The 19,667-nt window shown below is 40.8% G+C and overlaps 1 protein-coding gene across 3 annotated transcripts in view; it reads left to right on the top strand.

Moving 5' to 3' along the window:
* The first annotated feature begins 1,033 nt into the window (after window positions 1–1,033).
* DIP2B (disco interacting protein 2 homolog B) overlaps window positions 1,034–19,667 on the top strand; it is a 215,057-nt gene continuing 196,423 nt past the window's right edge. For all 3 annotated transcript variants that reach the window (XM_054591118.1, XM_054591119.1, XM_054591117.1), the window contains exon 1: window positions 1,034–1,277. In XM_054591118.1, the coding sequence (XP_054447093.1) occupies window positions 1,178–1,277 (100 nt within the window). In that variant the 5' untranslated portion in view covers window positions 1,034–1,177. The remainder of the gene's footprint in view (window positions 1,278–19,667) is intronic.

Raw genomic sequence — 19,667 nt, 5'->3', positions numbered from 1 at the left:
CAACTTTTTGATGGGAGCACTGTCAGTGAATTTTCAGCCTTAAAAAAACTACTTACAGTTCCTTTTGTAAACCAGAGGATATACACACATACATACATTCCCACAAATTCTCCTTAAATTATTTCAGTTAAAAGGAAATATGAAAGTTTACCCTCAATCAACCATGATGTCACATTCTTCCTTTCTTTCAAGCTGAAATTATTTTCTCAACTTAAATTTTTTTTCTTCCAGCCTATAAATGATATACTGACCAGAAATTCATAGTGGATGAATGTTGGGGTCTGTTTTTTTCAAGAACAACTTCCAGCCAGGTGAAAACACCAGGATCCTCTAAATTGTGAAGGGGAGTTATGGCATTATAAAAAAAAAAAAAAAGAATACTATTAAAGAAAGACTGTAAGTGACAATTTAAGCATCTCCACAGTAGTTCCTGGTAAAAGTACACAAATGTTTGCATCTTCCGTTTATTGAATTAAAATAGTAATATTTTTGGAATACCTATTAAGTCATACACTGAGAGGGATAAAAAGATAAAGATTAAGTTCCCCTCTTACAAGTAGTTAGAAATCTAGGCATGAGTAGCTGGAATTTCCCGCCACTGTCATAAATGCTAGAACTGAAATCGAAACAATTGCTCCTGGCAAAAGGGACCGGTAAACCCCCATAAAAGAAGTGGTCTGTGTTTACATCCCTATAAATGGGTAGGTGTCAATCAGGGCAAAATGCAGTAAAGAAAGGACAAGACAAGGGCAACATTACTAAGTGCAGAGTTGGAAAAGTATAGCTAGGAACCCCTGAAAAGTCCTCGCACAGGAGTTCGTGAAAGGTTAAATAAACGCTGCGTGTCCACGCCATCAACACCTATTTCAACAAGCCTATTTCGTGCTGGAGAATTCGAGGTGGCGGCTTGGGCTCGTCTTTTCAGGAGCTTCCCATAGAGGGCGCCGTAAGCCCGCGAGTTTTGAGTTTGACTAGGCTGTGGAGGTGGAGCGTCCTTAGCCTGGGGGCGGGGCCGGCGCGCTCACGTGACCCTTGCTCATGGCGGCGGCGGTAGCATCGGTGTTGGCGGCGCTGGGTGGCCGGAGCCGGATCCTGTAGCCGGGGTGTGGGCCCGCGTCAGTCCGTCCCTCCTGCGGCCCCCTCTCTTGTGTTCCGGAGTGTGGCTGGTGGAGTCGGGATGGCGGAGCGAGGCCTGGAACCCACGCCGGCCGCGGTGGCGGCTCTGCCACCCGAAGTGCGGGCGCAGCTGGCGGAGCTGGAGCTGGAGCTCTCTGAAGGTAGGAGCCAGGCGGGAGTGCGGTCGCCCGGACGCCGCTGCGGATCGTGGCGAGAGAGAGAGCAGGTCTCTGCCGCGCGCCCTGGTGGCCGTGCGGGCGAGAGGGGAGAACGATGCCGGAAATCTGGCCCGAGCTCTAAAGGGCCGTCTTCCCTCCTCTCCCACCCGCTGAAGTGGGTTTCGCGTGTCGTTTATTGTGTTCTTTGGGAGGGGGTTAAACAGGGGCTTTGGGAAGAGGTCCTCCGCAGGCCGGAGCAGCTTCTGCGCTTCCTGCGCCCCGAAACCCGAGACAAAGCTGCGCCCTCCGCTTCTGTCCGGGCGTGTGGGCACGGTGGGGGTGGGGGCGAAGCTGCGAGCTGGGTGGCTGACAGCGTTTCTCCAGTCCTCTACCTTTTTCGAGGGGAGGGCCCCACGCCTGTTTCAGCCACCCTGCCCGCGGCCAAAAAAAAAAAAAAAAAAAAAAGAGGACACATGGAAAATCCGCAGCATTTCTTCCTCCTTTAACAATGCGAAACGCCTCCCCAGTGACAGGAATGAGGTAGAAACAGGGTGGGCCATTGAGGGTCCTAAAGAGGATAGAAGCAGTGGTTTTAATCCAGAGAGAGACACACAGTGCTGCTTTGAGACCACCTTTGTCATAAGGGTTTTTTCCCCCTGGTACCTGTATTCCGGCTGAATTTCCCGCATCCAATCACCTTTTGGAGTCTATGAAGAGGGAAGGAGAGGTAACTTGCAAATCCTGGCCGGCACCCTCTCTCTTTTGACAATGGATTGGCATTAGGAGAGTTGGGTTTATTTTCAGAATTAAAAATGAAATAAATGAAGCCACTGTTATTAGACTAGTCTGTTGGATAACAATGAGAGAAACATTGCTCTGTTGTGGGCATGTGATCAGGCTTCTTGTGCAGTAGTGATCAGTTCTCATAAAGTTCCTGTTTTTGTCACAGGCTGCCTCTGAGACAAAAGCAGCATTTTGTCCAAGGTTGATGTCAGCACTGTGGTGGTGTCCCCAGTGTTGCATATTCTTACTGAGTTTCTTGTCACAGGCCCTCTTCACTGGCATTTTTCAAGTGGATTCAAAATTGTTGATTGGAAAAGAATGTGACAAGTTCCCAGGAGAGTTCTGACTTTGTGTTTACTTATGGAGACATTATCTCTTCCACCCCCATTCTTTACAGTGTAAAACCAGAAGTAGATCTGAGTATTAGAAATCTAGTTTGACATGGAAGGACAGTTCATTTGCACTTAATTACCAACATATATATTTATCAGTTAATCAGTTGAGAAGTTATTCTTTGGCCAGTCCCCAGATCAGTGGTAGTGGATGAGTTTGTTTCTGTGTTTAGGGCATTACCATTCCTTCAGCCTTTCAACATACTTTATTCTTCTCATCTAAAGCGTTGTCTTTAAATCTGTGATGACTGCCATTCAGTTGTGACTTTCAAAGCAGTTACTTGACAGTAACAAATCAGCTATCTTTGATTAGCCAGAAAGAGAGAGGTTTGGCTGGGTGTTTGCGCCAGAACAAGATTAAAAATAGGAGTTGACTGCTTTTACACCTAGAGGGAAATCCTGGAAGCTCATTATTCTTGATATTTCTGCTTCCAGCTGATTATTGTTTACTTCTCTGGGTGTTTCTAGAGATGATTCTGAGGGACTATTTCTAGGACTCACAGTGATTAGCTTGCCTCTGTCTCCTTCAGAAAGGTGTCAAACTCCTACAAACTGTGAATACCAAGGCATAAATATTTTTAGGGACAAGTGCACGATTTGCCTTCCAATGCAGAATTGTTTTGGGTGGCATATGACTTAGTTTCCATTGGTTTCTTTTAGATTTATACCATGTTATCCTGTATTTCACCTCTTTACGCATTGGATAACTGGAACAATGCAGCCGAAAAGCCTTGGGCCTGCAGTGTCAGCAGCTTGGCCATCTGTTTTGCTCTTGCTTAAAGTACAGAGGATGGTTGCTGGAGAAGTAGGTAGATATTTTTAGGAATTCAAGTCAAGTTGAAACAACCCAACAGCCCCCAGATCTATAGCATGGTGTTATTTGTGATGTTTGTACCATATTTGGAACCAACCTTTGTTTTACATTTTCACTATAGTTACTGCTCTGACAGAAGTACTTTATTTTTCTAAAAAGAGAAAATGCTTTTAACTATGTGTTCGTCACATGTTGCTGGCCTTGGTGCACTCATTCCTTGATTTTACTCATTTTTTGTTTTGTTCAGGCTCTCGTGGGTCCTGATAATAGGGATAGGCTGACCTATGTACTATTAAAGAATTATATTTGTGCTTGCCTGTGTTTTCATCTGCAGGCTTTGGCAATAGAGCAGCCCGCTGTGTGCTGAAACTCGGGTTTGGGCCCCTCGGGCTGTTTGCCGCAGAGCCGAGCTGGGTGCAGAGCCCAGTGTTATGGCTGGTGCCTCAGGCAGCTCAGCACGGACTTGGTGGGTGAAGCCTTCTGCTTATGCACCAAAACAAATAAATAGCCCAAACCTCTCTGCAGAATCATTTAAAATTTAACTTCCATGTAATCAGGAGCTTTTCTAAAGACAAATTGAATCGGTAGGGGGTTTCTACAAAATCCCTGTGATTGAAAAAATTTTCATGATCCACATATATTATTATATTCATTATATATTTGATAGTAGGCTGTGTTGTCTGAACTTTATTTGTATGTTTTAGTCAAGTGTATGCACGTAAAATAACACTAATAATGAGAATTATTTGTTTAAATATGCCTGATAATGCATTATATTTATGTAATGATCTTATGTATCACATCATTTGAGCTTCATTACAACTTTGTGATTAGGTAAACAGGCATTATCACCCTCCCCTTTTTGAGATTTTATTTATTTGTTTTCAGAGAGAGGAGAAAGGAGGGAGAAAGGGGGTGAGAAACATTGATTGGTTGCTTCTCACCGCCCCCCCCCCCCCCCAACCTAGGCATGAGGTCTGACTGGGAATCAAACTGGCAACCTTTTGGTTCCTAGGCTGGTGGTCAATCCACTGAGCCACACCAGCCAGGGACCTACCCCCCGCGCCCCCCGCTCCGTTGACCCTCTTTGGTTTAACAGAGGGAAAAAACAGACACAGAAAGGTTAAGTGTTTTGTCTAAAGTTGCTAATGTAATAAGTGCCGTCATCCTAAGCTGCCATGTAATTATGGCATCTGTTACCATTGAATGACTTAATATCTTTACTGTTATTGATTGAACAAACTGTTAACTCTAATTTTTACTTTGAGGCAAGGCTACAAAACAGTTGTATGCTACAGTTCCGTTTAGTCTGGTTGATTCTCTTTCTGAACTCTCTTTCAGAGCTATCATTCGTGTATTTGATCCAGACATTTATTTTGTGGCCACTATGTGCTAGGGATACAGAGGTGAGCAGCGTACTGTGTTAGCTTTCAAGGAGCTTCGAGTCTGGTAGAGAAATCACTTAAAAATACCAACAAAAGAGTGCGCACATGAGACCACGATGGAGCTGTGTGCAGAGGCTGCCTTCTAAGAAAAGAGGAAGCTATCTGCTCTGTCTTGTAAAGCAGCAGCAGCAGAGTACTCTAAATATGAGACTGAATTGGCTGGATGGTAGAGAGGGGCTCTGATTTAGCTTGTGCAGTTCAGTCCTATGTGTGAAGGAAAGGAGGACATAGATCCCATACTTCTGTGGCCTGTGGGAAGGAAGGAAAGTCTTTCAGTGTCTGAGAACAGTCCAAAGATGACAACTGGGAAGGTATTTAAGATAAAATAACACTTACAGGAAGGGATCCTCCCTTTTCTTGTTTGAACACTTCTCTGAGCACAAACACAACACACACAGTCACATCCTCCCTTTCTCCTATCTGTTTCATCACACATCTTGGCAGTCCTTAAAACAAGGGACTTGGGTCCACCTTGAAGGTGGAGGGATAAGAGAAGGCCAAGCCCTGGGAGTTGAAGTGAATCCTTTTGAGGAGTGGGCAAGAGATGAGGGAGTTGAAGAGGAAGAGGGTAAGACACTGGAGAGAGATGGTATTTCATAATCTCAGAAACTGACAGCTAGAATTGAGCCACTAGACAACAGGCAAATCCCTCTTCTTGCTTTACTTATAATGGCAAAGTGGGCCACTTCCCCCTAAATCTGTAGCAGAGTCATGGATGGATTCATAGGACATACCTTTATCCGAAAACTGTGTCTAACCAGTCGTTATACCTGATGCTAGGAGTATTAAGGAAAGCAGGGGTGTGGGTTTTTAAATAACCCAAATGGCATTATCTATAAGTGATCTACACCCTAAAAACTTGCATGTATATATTTTTGGTGGGCAGTATTTGTCTTTGTTGGAACTCATCTTTAGGAATTGTCAGAGCCTGTGGCACATTGTTTTGAAAATTCTCATGGTGGCAAATTAATTCTTTGAGGGTGGATTTTCATTTTATGATTACCTAGAGTCAAGTTAGAGAAAAGCTGGTTGATGTTCTTTTGGAGTCCAAACTACTCGTGACTGAAAAAATTAGAGAGATTATAAATTGGTTTTTAGTCATGGCTGTCAAAAAATTAGAATGATTGTGAAATGGTTTTCAGGGCAGTTCCAGAAGAGAAGCGGTGACAAATTCAGTCTGTTGGAAGAGTGATTCACCTTACTATAAAGGAGAGCGCTTATTTGGATGCCTTAGTTCCAGAGTGCATTTTGGGAAATTAATCGTGTTGTTTGACAGTCCTGTAGCATTGAGCTGGATTTTTGAAGAGAAGCTCTTCCCTCTTAGCCCAGTCCTTGGTGGCTACTTTCTTTCCTGGGCTGTGTAACGATTAGCACCTCAGGGTTGATAGTTCAGATGATTGGTTAAAAAGAGTCTTCATACTATATTTGTATTATAATTCTATGGTCTCCTGTCATGATTACTTCAGGAATGCTCTTTGAAATGCTCCATCCTGTTAGTGTGCAGAATTTCTCCCAATTCTTAGTAAGAGTTCAGCTGAAGTACTACCTTAGTAATAAAACTGGCCCTGACCACTATGAGCTTTCTTGCTTCAAACCTTACGGCATTTACAGTTTATATCATTTTTGCCAGTCATATTTTATAATAATTTAAATTGCTTCTTATTTCACCTGAGTGTACGCTCCTACAGAGGTGAGGTCATTTACACCTTAAGCTTCTTTAAATAACTCCCGACTGTTTCTTCCTTGTATTGTTGTAGGAGTGCAAAAAATTTTTGCTTATTTCAGTTTGATTTGAATTGAAACATAAAGTCTCTGTCTTGTCTGTCTATCTGTGATGCCTGTACTCTTAACCACCATGCCGTAGTGACTCAGTCTGTCTTGGGGATTTGATTTTGGCATAAGGTGGGCTTGTGTAATCATTTGAGAGACACAGGTTTGGCACCTGGTGGGCCTGGGTCCAGGTCCTGGCCTATTGCGTACCAGCTCTGTGACCTTGGCCAGACTGCCTACCCCCCTGGTTTTACTGTCTTCAATACTTAAAAAAAGAACGACAATCTCATTAGAGTTGTAAGGAGGTTTAAAATGAGATAATAGGAGAAAAATGGGGTGTAGTGTGTGGTGTACTCTTAGTGCTTGGTGCAGTTAATCTTTATTTCTGATAGAGACACGTGGTGACTTGGCAGTTTTTAATATCGTGCGTTACTTAGCAGAGTATGGTTATATATGAAGCAGTGAATGGAATCAGTTTGTGAATATGTTTTTTAAAAGACTTCACTCCATCATCAGTTGCTCCTGTTGGCACCCTCTGCCCTCAGTTCAACATGTGTTGGGTCACTGCAAGCAGTTGACTAGAGCAGAGGAGTAGTCGGTGTGTTTCATACAGACACCTGGCATGTGCGCGTTTCTGAGCCTGTAGATTCTGGCAAATGGCTCTGAAATGTAAGCATGATTCCTGGGACTCAAGCATCTACAAGCCATGAAAAGGCTCGTGTGGATGCTTAGAACCTTCAAGTAGTTTTTGACTCTTCCTTTCCTTGTCCAGCTGTTTTTAACCCTTTTCATCTCATGGCACACGTAAACTAGTTACTCAAATTCTGCAGCACACCAAAAAGTATATTTTTGACAGTAAAACAAACAAAAAAAAGTATAATTTTGATTCATTCACACCAAGTGGCTATTATTGTGTTAGCTGTTGTCATTTTTTTAATTTGACAATCTAAGGGAAAAGAGGTCAGTGCCTCTGACTAAATAGTCAGGTATTGTGTGTTTTAAACATTTTGGGGGCACATTGGTTGAAAATCACTTAGTCCTCCATTTGTGCTTAGTGAACAAATCCTTTTGGTTCCTCCTTGAAAAGTTCTCTTGCATCCACTTTTCCTTTGAGCTCCATTTACCACCAGCAATTTTCAGTCCTCTAGATTTAAGGGCTTGATTTTTGTCTCTCTTCACCTCTAGATTTATGTTTCATCTTTTCAAAAATACTACTTTTATGTAAAGCCATTGCTAAATCCAAGGCTCTGCCGCTCATCGTCTTTACATTCTGTATTTTCTAAAGACAAGATGCTCTCCTCTGTCTGTATTCCTAGAGAGTTTAAGTTAGTGCTTTTGTATACAAATAGTCCATCTCTTTTTGATGATTGAGTACATCACTGAGGTTTAAGTGAGAGTTTTTAAATATCTCTGCTTCTAATGAGTAAGTTGCTTTCCTGTGTGGTGCTCTTCTAATAGACAAGATTGCTTGTGAGAGGTCATTTCTTTGGAATTCCATAGCCTCACAGATGACAAAATCTGGATGCATGTATTGAAAGTGAATGCTTATGTGCCTTTTTTAGGGGACAGAGTCTGCAGCTTTCATCTGTTTCTTAAAGAGGACTGTGAAGCAAAGATCCAAGTCTATCACCTTTCATTCTCACTAGCTTGTAAGGAAAGCCAAACTCCCTCAGCTTCCCTCCTCAACACTCACAAACTTATCTATATCAGTTCCCACCCTTATCCCTTTTCCTTCTTTTCTCAGAGGAAGAAATATCCCCCTCCTCCTCAGCAGTCTATTCCTCTGATTGTGTTCTCAGTCCCATATTCTCCTCTTCTGGGATCTGGGGAGCATACTTCATTGATTGATCTATTCATTCATAGTTTTTTGTCTTTGTCTCTTTTCTCATTTTTATTTAGTCTCTCACTTAACTCTTGGCTCTTGGCTCCTTTCCTTCAGCCTGTAATAAATATGTGGAAGTTTCTCCCATCTTAAAAGCAGCAGCTTCCCACATCTTGTGTCGGACTGTGCTTGCTCTCAGTGCTGGCACTATCCCTCTCATTGATCCTAGAAGGTATAGGCTACAGCTCCTTTATCCTGCTTTTTACCTTGCTCAGTACTCAGTCCATTGCTCTGCCTCCTCAAGCCTCTCAAACAACTGTCTGCAAGGCCACCAATGACTTCTACTTTCAGAATGAAAGGTACCCTCTGGATACAGCATTTTTCTCTGCAGCGTTGAATACTATGGATCATTATCTTTTTAAAACTTTCTCCTCCCTGAACTTCTATAGCATCACTTTTTCCCATCTCCAGAACTGTTTCTTCTTGGGCTTCTTTTTCTTTCTCTTCTTCCTGATACCTGTCATTAGTCTTACTCTCACTTCACATACATGTGCTGAGTCATCTCATCCTTGCCCAGGGCTCCAGCTGTCGTGGCTGTGAGGCAGCTCCCTAGTCTGTGCCCTAGCTCTGAGTCCTCTGCTCCAGACCTCCCCTTGGTTCCCCTAGACAGTTGTACTGTTGTTAAGTCCAAAACTGGACTCCTTATTTCAGCCTGCTCCACACATACTTTCTAATACAGAATGTCCACTTATCCAGGTCGAAACTTGGGAGTCATCGTTATCTTCTAATGGATCACTGACTTTTGTTGATTCTGCTTCCTCCCCTCCATTCACACTGTCTTTGTGGAGGGTCTTATCATCTCTTGCTGAGATTATTGCAGTAGTCTCCTAACTTGTCCGTCTTCCCTAAGTCTCTACTTCCTCCAGTCCATCCTTTTCTATTCTATGATGGAATGCTCCTTCTGAAACATGGATTGAACTGTGTCCTTTTCCCTGTTTAAAAGTTTTCGTTCGCGTCTCCCATCCACAGAATGCAATCTAAGCATCTTTTGTGTACCCAGGCCTGCCTGCCTTTTTAGCCTCATTTCCTGCTCCTTCCATGTATTTCTCTATTCTGGCCGTGCTGAATGACTTGTATTTCCCTGAATGCTCTGTGGTTTTTCACGTCCATGCCTTTGTATACATTGCCTTTCTTTGAGAAATGCCCACTCTGGCATGCTCTTTCTCCTTTTTCTGTCTGGTTAACTTGTGTTCTACTCAATTTCCTGTAAGAAGCCAGCGTTTCCTAAGCTCTTTTTAGAAGTTACGATCTCTGTCTAAGTAGGCATCAATTATTGAGTGCTTAGTATGTAACAGGCCCTGTACTTAGTATTTTATACACCCTGCCCTACCTGTAAGTAGGTGCTGAATAAATAAGTCCTATTCTCATGATGACAAGGGAACTGAGCTAGCGAAAAGCACCTGAACATTGAGGAGTGCAGTGTGTGCCAAGTCTTGCCCAGTTGTTACACACTACCTGATCTTTACTTTTCTCCGTACCTCTAACAGTGACATTCTGACATGAACGGCAGAGGGCAAAGAACACCGGACTTTAGTCATTTAGAACTGGGGTCAAGTCCTGCTTCTGCTGCTTAGTGTATGGGTTTGGGCAAGTCTTTGAAATGTGCTTCTAATCCTAACTATTCCTAAAGATAGGTATGTGATTTCCATTTTGTAGAGACTTATTAAAAAACATGAAGCCTGAGGTTGGGTTCCAACCTCAGTGTGCTGAGGTTGGAACCCAAGTCAGCTTGGTCCAAACCCCACAGTGTTTCCACATTGCCATTCTCTTTCATCTCCCCGAATCATGTTTCAAGTATTTTCCCCAAAATTCTCTTCCATTTTAACTGTTGGGCCCCACTTTTCTTAAGATACAGCTTCTGTCTTTGGTGTTTTGGAGGTAGGGTTCCCTGGAGGGCAAAAAATGGAATGCAGTGTCCTATTCTCAGAGAAATAGGTAGAAATAGGGGTGAGGTTGGTTATTTTTTAAAAAATTATTATTATTTTAATCCTCACCTGAGAACATTATTTTTCATTCCTTTTAGAGAGGAAGGGAGAGAGACAAACATCAATACGAGAGAGAAGTATTAGTTGGTTGTCTCGTAAGATCCCAGACCAAGGATTGGACCTGTAACCTAGGTATATGCCTTGACTGGGAATCGAACCCACAACCTTTGGGTTACAAGACAACGTTGCAACCAACTGAGCCACACTGGGAAGGGCAAGGAGTGAGGTTGGTTATGTTTTAAAGGGATCAGCACTCTAAAACATATGAGTTTCTTTCATGTCAGCCTAGCTTCCCGCAAGGTCTGGCTTCTTTATTTCTTAAAAGAACAAAAAATATTGGGTAAAATACTACAAGACCCATTTATACAGTGCAAAATAAGTTTATGTGCTTATGTTTTGATATGAATTCATTTTTCTTCCTTGCATTGAGATGGGGGTGATGAGAAACTGAAAATCCAGGAGGAAAATATTTTGGATGTTTCACAGAACAGCCCTAAATGAAACTCCATAGGTCTGGCGTCTTTGAAAAATCCTTGGTGTGCATTGGACTTAAACTTCTGGATTACAGATACAGGATTGTGATTACATTCTGGTTAAGAGAAGGAGGTTTTACTATTCTATTGTCACTGTTCCCCCCTTAGGATATTTAATTATTAATTTTAATTAATGTATAAATTAATGAAATATTTCTGTAGTTGACATGTACTTAATTGATTTTTCTTGGAGTTATTTCTTATTTTGTGAAGGAATAGTGCTCTGATAGCTCTTTATTTTCAGAGGAGTATTGCTTTTAGGTAACAATTAAAGCATCTACAGGGTTTTTCTTTCTTTTTAAGGACTTTGGATTATGTGGAGTTGTCTCAGTTTACTCATAGACTGGAACTTGTGCGTTCTAACTCAGGTCAGGCATGAACTCATGATGGTGCTGACCAGTCTTATTACTGAATCTCCTTTATAAAAATGAACCTAGTTGGCATCACTAGGCAGAAGTTTCTGATGGTTTCTTGTTTAGTAAGTCTGTGACCGAGACAAACAGGCTTAAACATTTTTTTAAAATTGAGGTATGATTGACATCCAATTATGTTAGTTTCAAGTGTACAACATAATGATTCAGTATTTGTATATATGACAAAATGATCACCACAATAAATCTAATTAACATCCATCCATCACTGTACATAGTTACAATTTTTTACTTCCTGTCTTACAATTTTAAAGAGTTGTCATTCTCACCTTATTGGACTTCCTTTCTGGTTTAGAGATACATTCATTTTTAAATTTTACATGTAGAAAAATCATAGGTATGAGTTTTCCTCTCTGTAGCATTGTTTTTCTTCAAGGAGACCAAGGGAAATACTAAAAGATGAATTTTCTGTTTAAAAAAAAAAAAAAAGACAAACCTCCTCATTAGTTGATTCTCTGAGCTCTGTTCTCCAATGTTACTTCTATATTATATCTATTTTTCAAATTATCTTAAAGTTATGAAATTTTCATTTGCTCAAATATTCTTATCTCCCTTTGTAAGCTGCATGAGGACAGCATACAGCATCCTTGACAGTTAAGTGCTTTGAGTACTTATTCAACCAGTGAGTGACTCTGAACTGCTCTTACTTCCTTGTCAGGATCCGACAGACTCTTCTGTTACAGTCAGATTTGTCTCCTCGCTCTCCCCTGACACGCTCATTCCCATCGCTGTCCCTCTGCAGTATTTTCTTTGTGGAGACTGCCTTTTCTCCTATTAAAATTTACCTGTTTCAGGGCCTAACTTCAGCATCAAACCAGCTGACCGAGTTAGTCCATATTAATCTCTTAGCTTTTAGACTATTGTTGTATGCAGTAACACAGTGTAACACTTCTACTGTTTGAGTTTATGTATAGTATGGCTTTTTTTTTTTTCTTGGCCTCCTCAGTTAGACTTTAGGTTTCTTCAGTATAATGACAAGGTCTTCTACCTTTTGGAACTTCTAAGATGCTGAATATATCAATATAAATGTATTGAGCACATTTATTTACAAGGTCTATCAAGAAGGTTAGAGATATATAAAAGGCAGATTTCCTGTTTTCAAGGAACTTTCAATCTAGTAACTTCCTTTATTTATTTACTTATTTTTAATCTAGTAACTTCTCAAATAGTTATTTGGATTTAAAAATATTATTTTAGGTAGTTGTTTTTTGAGCACCTAGGAGCATTTTTATTTTCTACTTCAGTGATAAGATAGCATTTGGTCCCATTTGAAATAACTGTGGGAAGATGGCTGTTTGAGCACATCTCTGCTCCCTCTTTTTGAACTCAGTTCAAGTAAAATAACAATTTTAAAACTTAGAACAAAAATACCTAGAGTTGGTAGGTGAACTCATGAAGGTAAAGTTAAAGGACTTGGAGAATAGATCCAGGAGACCCAAATGCAAAGAGTAAGAATTTTAAAAAGAGAAATAAGAAAAGTTTCCTCAGCTCAAAAGAGATTGTAAATTGAAAAAGACTGCAGATTTAATGAGTTCATTGTGTTTGAGGCAGGATTGATAGAAAAGGCACACAGCTTTTCTGAAGTCATATTCTGAAATCAGTGGTAAAGAAAAAAGCCCCCAAAAGCGTGTAGATAGGAACATAAAGTTAAAACTACAACAGCAAAACAACAGATTATTTGTAATATTGTAACTTTGATAATTGTGTAAGAAACATCTGCAGGGGATTTAGAGAAAAGGCCTACATTCCAAGAATCCTAAATTCTAGATGTTATTCACCTTTCAGGGAAAAGAAAGCCCCATGTAAGTTTGCAAGTTCTCAGAGACTATCACCCATAGACTCCACTCTAAGCAATATACTCTAATCAAATAGATGATATGGAGACCCTAAAATAGGAGAGGATATAGTGATGGACAGTGGACCTTGATATATGACTATATAGATAATACATATAGTAAATATGTAATTATATACATTGAGAGTGACAAGGAATGTGTAATATAAATGTTAGGTAAGGGTCTTTGAAATAGAAGGGACATTGTAAAAGAGAATAGACTTGTCTGAATGAAATATTCTCAATAATAACAAAGTTCAGGTGTTCTGGGGTAGGATAGTGTCGGGGTGGGTGGGAGGTGAAAGCATTCTTTGGTATCATTGGGATGTTGAGGGGGGAAATAGGTGAATGAACTGCCTTGGTGATGAGAAAAATACTTCATTTATAATAATGTTAAAATGACAAAATACCCTAAAGATAAATATCACAAGGTACAGAATCTATATGAAGAAAATTGTACAACCTCAAGGATGTAGAAGCAAGAGCTGAAAAAGTGGAAATACATATCATGTTTCTGGATGGGAAGACTAAATATTTAACAATGTAATGGAAATCAATGACAACTCCAGTGGAGAGTTCTTTTGGAGGTGGGGAATTCGATAAAATGGTCTCATTGTTCATATGGAAGAAAAAATGTTTGAGAATAGTCCAGAACATTTAGAAACAGAACAGTGAGGTGATCGTTAAATATTAAAACAATATTAAATATTAAAACAAATTCTAAAATCACTTATACTCAAAGCAGTATGGTATTAGCATTCAAATAAGGATGAGCAAACAGAATAAAGTACATAAATCCTGGTATACATAGGAAAAATAATATAAAAACATGAAATTAGACCAGCTGTCTTCCCAGTTGTCTCAAATTAGAAAAGACCTTAAAATAAGTTGGCTGGTACTCCATAGGCCATGAGGAATACTGAAATTCTTGGTAATTCTATTTATCCTGCTAAGAGGAACGCACAGGAACCAGAAAGAAAAGCCCCTTCCTCTTGTAATGTTTTCCCAGGGCCCTATACAGACAAGGCTTAACATCATGGCAGCTGACAAGAAAAAATATTTAAAGAGTCCATCTTTTTCCTTTTTTAATTGAAGTATAATTGGCATACAATATCCTATTAGTTTTAAAGGTACATGATAATGATTTGATATTTATATGCATTATGAAAAGAACACCACAGTAAGTCTAGTTACCGTCTATCACAATGCAAAGTTATCACAATATTATTGACTGTATTCCCTATACTATACATTACATTCCTATGACTTACTTATTTTATAACTGGAAGCTTGTAGCTCTTAATATCCTTCACCTATTTTGATTGTACCCTCAATCACTTTCCCCCTCTGGTTAACCACCAGTTTGTTTCTGTTTTGTTTTGTTTTTTAGGTTCCACATACATAAGGTATTTGTCTTTTTCTGTCTGACTCATTTCACTTAGAAGAGTACCCTTTGGGTTCATACATACTGTCACAAATGGCAAGATTTCATTCTTTTCTACGGCTGAGTAATATTTCATTATATATGTATGTGTGTCACTTTGTTCATTCATCAGTCAGTGGACATTTAAGTTGCTTTCATATCTTGGCTTTTGTAAATTGTGCTGCAGTGAACATGGGGTGCATATATCTTCAAGTTAGTGTTTTCATTTTTTTCAAGTAAATACTCAGAAGTGGAATTGCTGGATTGTACGGTAGTTCTGTTTTTAAATTTTTTTGAGGAACCTCTATACCGTTTTTCATAGTGGCTCCACCAATTTACTTTTTATTTAATTTTTAAATTTATTTTTAGAGAGAGGGGAAGGCAGGGAGAAAGAGAGGGAGAGAAACATCGATGTGGAAGAGAAACATGGATCAGTTTTCTCCTCGTACGCCTCCAGCCGGGGACCTGGCCCACAATTCAGACATGTGCCCTGACCGGAAGGCAAACCCACAACCTTTTTTTGTAAAGGACAGCGTTCCAACCAACTGAACCACCCAACTAGGGCTAGAGTTTTTGTTTTAAGTGAGCAACTTCTCCCATCTTTCTCCATCTCATCTACTTTTTCTTTCTTTTTAAAAAAATGTCCTACTTAATATCACTGTGTTCATGCATTTATTTGTATCATGTATCTGACTTTACACCAATAAGATGTTAGTTCCTCAAAAGGCGAGACCTTGATGTCTTGTTTCCTGCTGGAGGCCCAGGGCCCAGCACAGAAGACTCTCAGTAGAGACTTGTTCAGTGGATAGAAGGACTTTGCAGGGAGAAGATTCCAATGGGATTCCTTAGTTTGTGGCAGCTTTACAAAGTACAGACTCTGTCCCCAGGGTCTCTGCCAGGAAGGAAAAGAGATCCCTGTAGAAGCTGGCCAGAGCTGGAACTCAGGGGCCCATGTTTCCTGGTGTTGGTTAGTTTCTAAAGTTTGTTTGTTTTTCCTTTGTTTCCCTCACCTATTTATCTGAGCCCACTGATTTTCCATGTGACTTTTATAGCCAGATGATGTGACAACTCTCTGTTTTATCAGTCTGTCTGGCTACTTTGCTCATTCAGTTCAGCTGATGTTTATTATGCGAATACTTACAGAAGCCTGGCACAGTGCTTGTATGAGAGGTGGAGCCACCCTTTCCAGTGCCTCTGCTCCCTTCGTGGGGGGACATATGCCTCTTGTGTTTTGTACTTTGTCCATGCGTTGATTCCCCCTTTTCTCTACCTTACCCAGATGTATTACCCACAGGATCTGGGGCATAAGCTACTTGGGTGGGTCTTTCTATAGACCAGATATTGTCAGCAGTGTTCATTTTGGTTTAACTGGATCTTCTTGGTTGGGAAAAACTAAATATTTCCCATGCCTGGTTTTCCAGTCTCTTTTCTTGGCCACATTATATCTTTTGCAAAATGTTGGAAAACCAGGGAAGTGAAATATTCAGCCAGATGGTGAATACTGGGTTTGTTTAACTAAATCAGACCTTTGGTTGATTTATCCTAGCATTTGCAAACAGTGTGGCCAACTAGACTTTCGAGGACATTCATAGGCCACCTATAATACATCCATCTGTACACACACAACATACTAGTTTTCTCTCAGGTGCCTATTTGAGTACCTATGTCCAAGATATTGTTCAAACACTAAATTTATTGTAATTTTGCACATAGAATAAATACAGTAAAATCTCAAACATTTATTATTCTACCATGTTTATTTTTGTGGGTGAGAAATAGAACTTGTGAAACATTTTAATAATTAAGATTACTCTTTCAGTAAAGATTAAAATCAACATGATTAAAAAGATTATCATGTTGAAAATATGACTAAGATGATTATTAAGTATTAACTAATAGAAGATCACTATTGCCAGAAGAAGCAAATTGCTCAGATTCCTTAATTTAAGATGATTATTTTCTAACTTTTCTACAGTTGTAGGAAAAAAGGAGTTTTTCATTAGAGGTGGGGATTCTTTCCTGCTTTTCCCCCCTTGTTTTAGTTTCCTTACCTGTACAATGTAGATGATAGTATCTGCCTTATAGGATTGATGTGGGAATTAAATTGTCTAATACATAAAAACCTAGTGATTAGAACAGTACTTGGCACATAGTAAGCCCTGTGAGTCTTTATTGTGCTGCTGTGTTATTTTATATTCCCCAAAGTTCATGCAGAAGTTGTCATTAGTGAATAGAGTAACTGAACTGGGTATGTGAACCCAAATTTGGTTTCCAGGTTTATCTAAAACACGATGATAGCTAAAGTCATGAGAATAGGTGAGTTCACCCAGGAATGAGGGCTTAGAGTGAACACAGAGGACTATTTCAAACAGACCCCTAAGGAAGGCTGACATGGGCAGAGGAAATGAAAGCCAGCAAAGACTTAGGAAGCAGTGGCTGGAGTTTTAACAGGAAAGCTAGAGAAGGACAATCAGAAATGGTAAGGATTAAGATGAATTCATGGGACTTAGCCACAAGGTGATTTATGCATTTAGTGAGAGTGGTTTTAATGCAGTGGTGTGGCATTCAGAAGCTGGATTATAATGGGTTAAGGAATGAATGGGAGGAATTTTTAAAACAAAGCAACTTTCAGTAAGTTTGACTGTAGTTAGGAGGGACAGGGCATGACAGGTTTTTGTAGCTATTTGCAGAGATAAGATATTGTTAACAGTATCTTTATTGCTTAATAAATGTCAAAAAATGCATGGACAAATACTGAGGGTATCGAGGTGAAGGGTGTTAATGTACATCCATAAAACTGTATCCTGTGCAGTATTCTGGGAAGGAGTCCCTGAGGTAGTATCACTTTGGCTCAGAGTTAACAACCAAATAGGAGTTTGATGAGAAGAAAGACAAGGGAGGGGGATATTTTAGGTTTGGAGAAAGGCGTGGATTTGCGAATAGTTGTAGCATGTTTGAGCAGTTATGATTTAGTCACCACTGGAGTATAAGTTTAGTAGTCCAGTAAGCCAGGGCCGAGAGTGTGGCAGGGGTGAGCCTTGGAATCTTCAGTTTTAACCTGTTGTTCCTTGCTTCCCAATGCAGAATTAAAATCTAAGAAAAAATACAACCTTACATTTTGAAATTTAAAAAAAATACATTTTGCTCTAGTGGCTGGCTTCTTCAGGCTTTGCCTCTTCTAGACCCTCTATCCCTCATCACTTTCTTCAGGTGAGTTTAAAAAGCATCCACAGAGGTCATGGGGAATCACTGAGGAATTGTAAGCTGGAGTGGATGACATCTGTACTTGGTCCCTAGAGGAGGTTTCAGGCTCTGTGTCACACTACCAAGGGCCACCGTACTCATAGAATACAACGCAAAGTAGCCCTAAGTAGATAAGAACAGGGTCAGAGGGCCAGACAAGACAGGGTGACTTATAAGGCGGCTCCTGAAGTGAGCTAGTGGTCTTTGCAGTGGGATTAGGGAGGAGGGAATGAAAAGAGGCGTTTAAGGAGGCAGAATGGATGAGACTGGTGTGAAGGAGGAGGGCATATGATGTGATAGAAGAACCTAGGTTGACTCCCAGATTTCTGGCTTCGCACTTTGAGAGGAAGATGCGCACCAGTTCCTAATACAGGGATAGAGGAAGAACGATTTTGGCTATGGGAGGAGATAAATTCAGTGTTACTGAATTTGAAACGTTTTGGGCTATGCAAGTGGAGATCCATAGCGGGCAGCTGGCTATGTGTGTGTGGAGCTCTTTAGAAAGGCCTGTCCTGAAGCATCCCTGGGTAGGCATCACAACAGTGGATGCCATGGGCATGACTTGTGGTGGTCTGAGGGGAGTCCACTGAGTGAGAGAGGCTGAACAGAGTGCCCCGGAAGCACCGTCATTTAAGGGGGAAGCTGAAGAAAAAGAAACTGAGAAAAAGTGTCAGAGAGGTGTGTTTGGCCAAAGAAGGAGAAGAGCAGAGCAATTGGTAATTTTAAGAAGTGCCGGTTGCTGCAGAGTTTAACTAAGAGTGGCCAACTGAGAAATGCCATTCACATGTACAGGTAGAGGAGGTCCCATGGTGGGGACCCTCTGCCTGAGCTGTTTTGGTGTAGTAGGGGACTGCAAACAGGAGTAGAGTGAGGCATGCGAGGCAGAAGAGGAAGTGGAAATAGAGACAGGAAGTGTACACTGCTCTTTCAAGGCTGGCTACATGAAGTGTAAGGAGAAAGAAGAGTAGCCAGGATGTTAATACATTTATCTCTTCTTTTTCTCCCCACTAGAAAGTCAGTCGCATGAAGACAGGAGCTGCCTTTTATTCACCACTCTATCTCCAGGGTAGAAGGAGCTCAATAAATATTTGATGGCTGAATTAATGAATCATGTTAAGAAGGGAGAGACATGAGCATGTTCATTCGTTGGGCGGTGGGGGAGGGTTAGAGGCCTTACAGAGGAGGGTTTGAAGGTCTAGAGTAGAAAGGATGTGACGGAATGTGGTCCCTGCAAGTCAGGAAAGGCTTGAGTTTGCAGGCACCTCTGAGCGACTATCCAGGATACCTGGAGTGACTCCTTTTCTGCTGAAACAGAAGGAAAGGAGGAAAGGATTGGAGCAGAGGCATATATTTATAGGTAGAGGAGGAAGTTGAGGGAGTTCTCTCCTGATGGTGTTAATGAGTATTCTCTGAGTTAAAAATAAATTGTGTCATGTATGTATCCTTGAAAAATGCTTTGTGAAGGCAAAGAAAAAAGCCATCCCTATTTAAGCAGCTGTGCTTCTGTGGAAAGTCATAGACGTATAATTGGAGACACACACACGAGGTTGCGGTCAGTGATGTCAAGGGTAGATGAGGTAAGAGTGCCCCAGAGAGAATGCGTAAGAGTAGGTGAGACAAGAGCCCTATAGTCTGAGATAGACCTGTAGGGAGTGGCTGTGAGTGGAGAGAAGGGAATGCACGCGCCCCTGGGAATGCTGGTTCATTCTGCCCCAGAAACAGCCAGAAGCTGTCCTTGGATTCTTAGGGAAGTTGGGAGAAGAAAAGTCAGTGTGTGAGGGTCACTTTTTCCTCTTTGAGATAAAATGAACAGAAGTTTGAGTGAAGTATAATAACTTTGTTAGCAACTTCTCTGGTC

The sequence above is a fragment of the Pteronotus mesoamericanus genome, unplaced genomic scaffold (genome assembly GCF_021234165.1).
Source record: "Pteronotus mesoamericanus isolate MK-2021 breed Mesoamerican mustached bat unplaced genomic scaffold, CSHL_Meso_final scaffold_21, whole genome shotgun sequence".
NCBI classification, from domain to species: domain Eukaryota; kingdom Metazoa; phylum Chordata; class Mammalia; order Chiroptera; family Mormoopidae; genus Pteronotus; species Pteronotus mesoamericanus.
The sequence above is the reverse complement of the archived record's forward strand: the minus strand, read 5'-3'. Positions and strand labels throughout refer to the sequence as shown.